The 10,139-nt window shown below is 41.7% G+C and overlaps 1 protein-coding gene across 1 annotated transcript; it reads left to right on the forward strand.

The window, feature by feature from the left end:
* The first annotated feature begins 2,986 nt into the window (after window positions 1-2,986).
* LOC137754655 (zinc finger protein 135-like) lies at window positions 2,987-7,890 on the forward strand. The gene is given in 3 exon segments (XM_068530460.1): window positions 2,987-3,310; window positions 5,929-6,546; window positions 6,549-7,890. Coding segments are annotated over 2 exon segments (1,191 nt in total). The 5' UTR covers window positions 2,987-3,310; window positions 5,929-6,005; the 3' UTR covers window positions 7,199-7,890.
* Window positions 7,891-10,139: the final 2,249 nt, after the last annotated feature.

The following is a 10,139-nucleotide window of genomic DNA, read 5'->3' on the forward strand; positions in this document are numbered from 1 at the left end:
ACACGGAAAATAATCACCAGCATTTTGTATGTTTTCTAAATGAATAAACAGCCAACAACACATGAAAATATGCTCAACCCACTCTTAATTAAAGAAATACAAATTAAAACAACAAGGTGCCATTTTCACTTACTGAGTTGGCAAAGAGTTTTGTTTTGTTATTATTTTTTATTAATGGGCAGTGCCCAGTATTATCAGTAAGTGATAGTGAGTAAAGAGGAGCTCCTGAACTAGGTCCCTCTGAGGACAGAGATCTCCTTGGTCCAACTCACAGATTCATTCCTTCAACCAATGTTATTGAGCACCTACCATGTGCTGGGCACAGCCTAGACTCTAGAGCCTCCACTCAGAAGGTGACATTTGTGCAAAGATATGAAAGTGAGATGTGAGCAGTGTGGCTATCTGTGGAAAAGGTCTCCCAGGCAGAGGAAACAGCAACATGAGCCCTGAAGATCCAACACGTCCAGGGATCAGCCAGGGCCCAAGGGGCTCACATGGGGCAGCTGAGGGTGAAGGTTAGGAGGACGTCAGAGGAGGTGGGGCACGGTGGGGCCTCTGCCCGTTCTTGAGGACCCTCACGAGCACCACATTGGCTTTTATTCTGAGTGCTGTGGGAGCAGAAGGGGAACAGGTTGACTTGGGTGTTAGCAGATCCCTCTGGCTAGTGCGTTGAGAATAGACTGAGGTGCCAGAGTAAAGCTTCTGCAACAACCCAGGTGAGAAGAGATGGTGGGCCCTGAGTAACTGGTGAGATGCAAATAAGTGATCAATTCTGTATGTGTACTGGAGCTCACCTGGTAGGATTTCCTGATAAACTGGATGTGGGGTGGAGGGAAAGAGAAGATGACTCCAAGGTTCTGGCCTGAACAACTAAAAGGATGGAGCTGCCCTCCATGGAGATGAGAAAGCTCGGAGGAGCAGGTTTGGGGAGAGTATCGGAGCTCAGTCCTGGTCATGGATGTTGGAGTGGCGATGTTGAGTGGCAGGTGCACCCATGAGCCTGAGGTCACCGAAGCTGTGGTAACATGATCTTGGAATTCCCATCCTCCAGGGTTATGAGAAATAAATTTCTGTTGTTTCTAAGCTCTTTGATATCCAATTTTTTGTCTTCTTGATTTGACAAGGACTAAAAATGATGGAGTGACGCTTCCCCTCCTATTATCTTTTTGATTTCTTGTCATTGTATTGCCTTCAGTTTTGGAATATATATATACGTATATGTATATATATATACAAATTGATGAATATTGTATCCATATTACATATAGTAAATGTTAATCATTAAGAAATTAATTATTTATGGACTTCCCTGGTGGCACAGTGGTTAAGAATCCGCCTGCCAACGCAGGGGACACGGGTTTGAGCCCTGGTCTGGGAAGATCCCACATGCCACAGAGCAAATAAGCCGGTGCACCACAACTACTGAGCCTGCGCTCTAGAGCCCGCGAGCCACAACTACTGAGCCCACGTGCCACAACTACTGAAGCCCGTGCTCCACAACAAGAGAAGCCACTGCAATGAGAAGCCTGCGCACCTCAAAGAAGAGTAGCCCCCACTCTCCACAACTAGAGAAAGCCTGTGTGCAGCAATGAAGACCCAACACAGCCAAAAATAAATAAATTTTTAAAGTAATAAATTTCTTTTTTAAAAAGAAATTAATTATTTGGAATCTTTTGTCCCTTTTATTTAACAAATATTTCTAGAGCACCACTACATTTTGGGGCATTGTCCTATGCCCTTTGTCTCATCAGCAAAGTGCCACAGCATTGACTCTGCACTGCACTCTCCCATTTTTTTCATCTTGATAGTGTCACTGATGGCATACTTTCTCCATATTCTGTACCTTATGCCAGTTTTGCTATTTACGAAGTTATTTGTGATCAACTCTGAGGTATCATCTGCTTCTATGCCCTATGTCTAACTTTATGTGAGAGTATGTAATGCTTGCCATGTAACCTTCCTATAAATCGCAAAATATGTATTTTTAAAACTTTTTATGATAAAGCAGTAATTCTAACTCATGGTAGAAATTTTGGGAAATATGGAAAAACATATAAGATAAAAAAAACTTTTAAAGCCTATGATCCCTGCGGCCCAAAATAGTATTTCCTCCTGGTATTTTTTTCTATATATACTTTTCTGCATTTTCCAACTTTTGCATAATGAACATGCTGTCGCATTTGAAATCAGAAAACAAACATTTGCATTTACAGTAGGGTTCTGTCATGCTCTTTGCAGGCTTGGCCAGAGAGAGGAAATGAGAAGATAAACAGCAGGATAGGTCTCCCACTGTCACTGCTGCAGTGGCCCTGAGACGGGGACTTGATTGTTCTCAGGGGCTGCAGTACTTGGTGGGTCTGCTCCGCTGCACGTTTTCACTCTGCATTCCAGGCTGCCTGAGCTCTTGGCAGATTAAAAACAAACATAGCTGACATCTGGATGGCTTTGAAGTGTCTGCTGAGAAATGCCAAATGTGACGTTCACTCATAATAATTCCTTAATGTTTTCTAACACCTAGTTCCTCGTTCCATTGTCCCCCGAATCTCAAAAATATTTTTACAATTTGTTAGAAACAGTATCCAAAGAATCACAGCGTCCTCTAATGTCTGTAACATTTTACACTGTCTTTCCTTCCCAGGGCCTGTACGGTCGGGCGCGGGGAGCCCTCTGTCCTGCGCACACCTGTCCCCAGAATCTGAGCGCCGGCCAACGCCCCTAACCTCGGAAGCAAGCTTCAGCCTCCATCAAGAGCACCGCAGAAGGGAGCAAGCGTCGGTGGTTACCATGGAGATTCCAGCGTGCGGCCCTGATTAGCTGAGACGCCTCCCGCTCGCCCACTCAGCTCCGCGCTGGGGGAGGGGTACCCAGAGGCAGAGATTTCTCGGGGACTTCTGGGAAAAAGTAAGTCCTTGAGAACGAAAGCGGAAGCGGCGCGGCGCGGCCCGAGGCCTTCTGGGAGTCGCAGTTCGTCGTCGTCAGGCGCCCTCGGACCCGTAGGCGGAGCCGCTTGGTTTCACGTGAGGTCCGTGCGGACTGGGGCCCTGCTTCCCCACCTCCTCTCCGGCCGGGAGCAGCGGGCGCTCGGCGCTGGGGCCTGGCGGGGAGCGGGACCCCGGGTCCCCCAGAGGCCGCGGAGGCCCAGGGCATTCCCGGTGCCGAGGAAGAGCGGAGGTGGAAGGAGAAAGGAATGTCAAGAAGAGAACTGCTTAAAGGGAAACTAAACCGAGCCAGAGTTTCCTTGCTGTGACAGCACATTTGGTGCAGTGGGCCAAATTTTAATCTCCGGACTGCAGCCTGCGACCCCTAGACGGTGAGCCTTTGCTAAAATGTTTGCTTGAAGACCCGAAATTTGACTTGAAACAATTGTTTTTTTGGAGGACTTGTGAAGGACTTGCATTTATCCATACACTATAATCTACACCGTTCCAAGATTTTCTTTTCTTAACACTTGCTGAAAATTATTTGAGTATGCAAATCTTTTTTTTTTAATAAATTTATTTATTTTTTATTTTTATTTTTTGGCTGTGTTGGGTCTTTGTTGCTTCGCGCGGGCTTTCTCTGGTTGCGGCGAGCGGGCTTCTCATTGCGGTGGCTTCTCTAGTTGAGGAGCACGGGCTCTAGGCGCGCGGGCTTCAATAATTGTGGCTCGCGGTCTCTAGAGCGCAGGCTCAGTAGTTGTGGCGCACTGGCTTCGTTGCTCCGCGGCATGTGGGATCTTCCCGGACCAGGGCTCGAACCCGTGTCCCCTGCATTGGCAGGCGGATTCTTAACCACTCCGCCACCAGGGAAGCCTGCAAGTCTTGATTTAATTAAGAAAGCAAAGTATTGGCTTCCACAGTTTAAGTGACCATTCATTTGGGATTCTCAGAGGTTTGTATTTGTGAAAAAGAAAAAGGAACAGTTCTCTAGTGCCTTACCTCTCTTTGTACCAGAACATCTCTTATGTTTATGATTGGTGAAAATGCTGTTGCCTCTAGTTAGTGATTCTACCCAAACGTTGACTGTGATCTTAGATCACCTTATCATACTGCCCTTCTATTTTCAACCAATCTGATAACACCTCCCTCTAAGGCTCTGTGTGTGTCTTCTCTAGTTTTGTGTCGTGTTTTTTGTGTTGACTGGAGGACAGTAAGTCTTTGTCCTGCGACACAGACTTTTGGGAGACTCAGATTATATGCTTTTAAAAACTGATAGTGCTAGTGCTTTAAAATTTTCAAAATATATACGTGATGACAGTTTTGATTTTGTTGCATATTTTCTTTTCCCATGAGCAGAATTCTCAGTTTCTAAAATGTGTCTCAGCTCAGGAAAGAATTGTGGAGATCCTGTGAGATGTTGAGGTCTCCAGAGGCACTTATTCAGATGACGGATAAATCTGTGCACTTTAGGGGTGAATGTTTAGGAGGAGTGGAATCTCTGAAATGTTGTCCAAGGAGCTCTCCTTAATGCCTTAAATTCTGCTATTCTGTTCAGATTTGGACCTTCTCTCTCTCTTTTTTTTTTTTTTTTGACATGGAAATGTGTTTTTTGTTTTTTGTTTTTTTTAACCACAGTGAGAAACCTTACATTTATAAGGTTTCTCCCCAGAATGAATTCTCAGATGTTGAACAAGAGATGAATTTACAGTGAATGCTTTTCCACAAACTTTACATTTATAGGGTTTTTTCTCCAGTATGAGTTCTCTGATGTTCAGTAAGAGATGAACTCTGGATAAATGCTTTTCCACAGTCATCACACATATAAGGTTTCTCACCGGTATGAATTCGTGTACGGATAAATGCTATTATTCCTTTGTACATTGCTTTCTCAGGTGCTATTTTTACATTCCTCAGTGGCTTCTCTCCATGTGCTGTAACTCTGCCATTTCTTCTTGTCACACATTTTCTCTTTTTTTGGAATTTATTTTATTTATTTATTCTTGGCTGCATTGGGTCTTCGTTGCTGCGTGTGGGCTTGCGGGCTTTCTCTAGTTGTGGCGAGCGGGGGCCACTCTTCATTGCGGTGCGTGGGCTTCTCATTGCGGCGGCTTCTCTTGTTGCAGAGCACGGGCTCTAGGGGCGTGGGCTCAGTAGTTGTGGCTTGCGGGCTCCAGAGTGCAGGCTCAGCAATTGTGGTGCGTGGGCCTAGCTGCTCCGTGGCATGTGGGATCTTCCCGGACCAGGGTGCAAACCTGTGTCCCCTGCATTGGCAGGCGGATTCTTAACCACTGCGCCACCAGGGAAGCCCTTTTTTTTCTTTTTTTAGTATTTATTTATTTGGCTGGGCCGGGTCTTAGTTGCGGCAGATGGGATCTTCATTGCAGCCTGCAGGATTTTTTTTTTTGTTTTGGTTGCGGCATGTGGACTCTTAGTTGAGGCATGTGGTATCTAGTTCCCCAACAAGGGATTGAACCCAGGCGCCCTGCATTGGGAGTGTGGAGTCTTAACCGCTGGACCACCAGGGAAGTCCCTGTCGTGCATTTTCTAATACTGCTATGCATCCCCTTCATTATTTGTCTTTTGACTAGGTAACTGTCCATTCTCTCATTTAAGCTCTGTTTAGTCTCCAGATTACTGTGGTAGTATAGTGGACAAAGCCTAAGTTCCATTTCTGACCATCTCATTAATAACCTCTGTATCTTTCGGTTATAATCACATAAGCTCTCTAGTTCTAAACTTGTTTATCTTTAAATGAGAAGGTTAAACTTTTACATCTTTAAAACATTTTTTTCAGCTTTCAGACTCTATGTGACATTGCCTATTGGGCCAACTTCTTTCCTACCACTTCTGCCTCTACTTATCTCTACTCCACTGACTCATTATTTTCCCAGATTATGAGACTGTAAATATGCATTGTAATTTTAGTAAGGTTATTTTTTTCTCTCCTGAGTTCAGTTCCTGTAATCCCAACACAGAAAATATGTTTTTATAAATGTTTTATTCCCCTCAGATTTGAAGACCAGAGCAGATACCAAAGAGAAGACCATTAGAGTATACTTTTGAGTGAGCAGTTCCATCACTGTCATCATGGCAAGGCTCAGAGGGGATGTGTCCAAAGAGTATTTATCTGAAGAAACCTGTGAATATGAGGCCAAGGTAGAAAAGCAAAAGGAGCACTCTATAGGCAAAATTTCAAAAAAATCTCTTGCCCAAACCACTGGTTTTCAGCAAATAATAGTTGGCCATGAAGAAATATCTTGTGAGGAAAATGGGCATACTTTTAATGAGTTTGAGAGAAGTTTTGATCTAAGATCTAAACTTATCCCACGGAATGTTACTCATTCAGAAGAGAAACTACATATATTTGATTCATTTGGGGAAAGTGTCAAATGGAACTTATCTCCAATTAAAAGTCAAAGAGCTTCTAAAAAGAAAACTTATAATTGTAGTGACTGTGGAAAAAATTTCAGTGACCGTTCAAACTTTTTTCGTCATGAGAGAATTCATACTGGTGAGAAACCTTATAAGTGTGTTGACTGTGGAAAAGCATTTATCCAAAGTTCATCTCTTACTGAACATCAGAGAACTCATACTGGAGAAAAACCCTATAAATGTAAAGTTTGTGGAAAAGCATCACTGTAAATTCATCACTTGTTCAACATCTGAGAATTCATACTGGGGAGAAACCTTATAAATGTAATGAATGTGGGAAAGCCTTCAGTGACTACTCATCCTTTATTCAACATCAAAGAATTCACAGTGGAGAGAAACCCTATGAATGTATTAACTGTTGGAAGTCTTTCACTGATATCTCAACTCTTACACAACATCAGAGAATTCACACTGGAGTGAAACCCTATAAGTGTAATGATTGTGGGAAGGCATTTAGACGAAGTACACACCTTACCCAACACCAGAGAACTCATACTGGGGAAAAGCCTTATAACTGTAATGAATGTGGAAAAGCATTCACTGCCCACTCAACCTTTACACAACACCAAAGGATTCACACTGGAGAAAAACCCTATACATGCAGTGAATGTGGGAAGGGCTTCCCTGAAAACTCATCCCTTACTAAACATCATCGAATTCATACTGGAGAGAAACCTTATGAATGTAGTGAATGTGGTAAAGCTTTTAGCCAGAGCACTCATCTTATTCAACATCAGAGACTTCATACTGGAGAGAAACACTTTAAATGTGTTAAATGTGGAAAAGCATTTGGTAACAGTTCAATCCTGATCAGACATCAGCAGCTTCACACTTTAGAGTCATCCTAATGATACTGCAGTTTTGTGGACTACTTCATCCTTTCATGAGCCACTCTTACTTTTTGGTCATATGTCTCTTACCCATGCCACCCACTCTTGCTTACAGTTAGAATCTCTAAGAATGTTGTATTCCTGGGATAAAGTAAAACATTACATAATATTTTAAATTTAAGTTTCCCATACTGACACTGTTTTGTTAGGTGCATAGAGATTTAGATTGTTATGTGTTCTTGGAGAATTAGCCCTTTTATCATTCTTTAATGCCCCTTCTTATCCTGTAGTATCCTCCCTGTTCTGAAGTCTGCTTTGTCTGAAATTAATAAAAGCTATCTCAGCTTACTTTTGGTTAGTGTTAGCATGACATATCTTTCTCCATCTCTTTACTTTTAACGTAATGTTTGTTACTGTTTTCTATTCTTTGCATTTGTTGTTTCCTTTCTTCCATCTCTTTCTGCCTTCTCTGGTATTAATTGAGCATTTTATGATTCCATTGTATCTCTTGTAGTACATTAATTATATGTCTTTTAAAAACATTTTATTGGTTGCCTTAGAGCTTGCAATATATATTTTAAACTAAGTGCACCTTTAAATAAAATGACACTGCCTCACATGTAATGCAGATACCTTATATCAGAGTATTCCCATCCTTTGTGGCATTGCTGTCATTTGCTTCACTTGTACATGTGCTATGATCACCTAATATGTTGTCATTATTATTGCTTTAAATAAACAATTATCTCTGAGATTTAAGAATAAGAAAATATGTTTATTTTACCTTCCTAAAATTTCTTCACTGATGCTCTTCATGTCTTAATATAGATCTAAGTTTCTGAATAAATAAATTTTCTTCTGCCTGAAGAACCTTTAACATTTTTAAGGACAGGTCTGCTAGCAATTAATTCCATTGGTTTTTGTTTGTCTGAGAAAGTATTTCTCCATTAACTTTGAAGGATAATTTCACTGTATGTAGAATTCTAAGCTGGTGAGGGTTTTTCTTTCAGCACTTTAAATATTTCATTTCACTTCTTGCTTGCTTGCAGGTTTTCTGATGTGAGGTCCACTGTGATTCTTATCCTTCTTCCTCTATAGGTGTGTTGTATTTCTCTGGCTTCTTTCAAGATTTTCTCTTTGTCTTTTTTTTTTTTTTTTTTAAAGATTGAATATATGCCTAGGAGTAGTTTGTTTGTTATTTATCCTGCTTGGTATTCTCTGAGTTTCTTGTATATAAGAGTTGGTATTTGTCATTCATTTTGGAAAATTCTCAGTCATTATTACTTCAAATATTTTTGTTCTGCTCAGTTTTCCCTTTCTTCTCCTGGTATTCCAAGTACATATGTTTTTTTTTTTTATATATAAAATTCTCCTTTTTGTTCTTTTTCAATTAAATATTCCTATAAATGCTAAGCAGTACATACACACAGAGCCAAGTTCTAAAGAACCGAAGAGTCATCCCTAGGTGCCAGAAAATAAGAAAAAACTCAAAGTCACAGCTGTAAGGGGGAAAGGTGGTACCAATAACCACAATACTATGTTGTCCCATGGGGTGCCATATCAGCTGTAGACCAGAGTGATGGAGACTGAACTTTTAACAACACAAGGATTAGGTATATTCTAGTGCTGCACAGATACAATGCTAGAAATTTCCCCATAAAAACGATTTGTTCTTTGAATCTGTCATCCCTCTTATGGCCTCCATCGTTTGTGATGAGAAGTCTTATTGGGGTTTCCTTGTATCTGACAGGTCATACTTCTCTTGCTGTTTTCAAGATTTTGTCTTTGTCTTTCAGTACATATGTATTTCGTCTTTAATTTTGGCCCACAGTTCTTGGATATTCTGGGGTTTTTCCTTCTTTATTTCTTTTTGCATTTCAGCCTGGAGATTTCTGTTGACCTATTGACATTGATTCTTTCCTTGGCCAAGTTGAGTGTACTGATGAGCTCATTGAAAGATTTCTTCATTTCTATCACTGTATTTTTTTCCTAGCATTTCTTTTTTTTTTTTTTAATTTTTATTTATTTATTTATGGCTGTGTTGGGTCTTCGTTTCTGTGCGAGGGCTTTCTCTAGTTGCGGCAAGTGGGGTCCACTCTTCATCGCGGTGTGCGGGCCTCTCATTATCGCGACCTCTCTTGTTGTGGAGCACAGGCTCCAGACACGCAGGCTCAGTAATTGTGGCTCACAGGCCTAGTTGCTCCACGGCATGTGGGATCTTCCCAGACCAGGGCTCGAACCCGTGTCCCCTGCATTGGCAGGCAGATTCTCAACCACTGCGCCACCAGGGAAGCCCCCTAGCATTTCTTTTTGATATTTTCCAGAGGCTCCATCTCTCTGCTAACATTACCCATCTGTTCTTGCACATTGTCTCATTTTTCCACTAGCGCTCTTAAGGTATTAATCATTGTTACTTTAAATTCTCTGTCTGAAAATGCCAGTATCTGTACCCTATCTTAGTCTGGTTCTGTTGCTGGCTTGGTCTCTCCACAGTGTGCTCTTGCCTTTTGGCGTGCCTTGTAATTTTTTGTTGAAAGCTGGACATGTTGTGTTGGGTAATAGGAACTGAGTCTTCAGTGTGAGGTTTCATTTACTCTACTAGGAGTTGGGCTGTGTTTAATGTTTGCTGTAGCCATTAAGTGTTGGAGACTTCAGTGTCCTCTGGTGTCCTTATTTTTGCCTCTTGTTGTCTTTAGGTTTCTCTAGAAACTTTTCTTACATAGAGTCTGAGTCCTGGCACTGTCCCCGTTGTAATCCATTGTTCATATACTGGAGCCTGTTGATGTGGTGGTAAGCTATTGGGTAGGGAAAGCATTCTGTAATCTAATAATTAAATCTCAGTTGTTTTTAGTGAGTCTGAGTCCCTGGGCTTTGAATTTCAGAAGAATTTCTTAGCATTTTCCCCCCCTACCTTCCAAAACTAGGGCTTATAACAACAACATCTGGTTTCTTCTTCCCC

Source organism: Eschrichtius robustus, chromosome 20 (genome assembly GCF_028021215.1).
Source record: "Eschrichtius robustus isolate mEscRob2 chromosome 20, mEscRob2.pri, whole genome shotgun sequence".
Classification (NCBI taxonomy): domain Eukaryota; kingdom Metazoa; phylum Chordata; class Mammalia; order Artiodactyla; family Eschrichtiidae; genus Eschrichtius; species Eschrichtius robustus.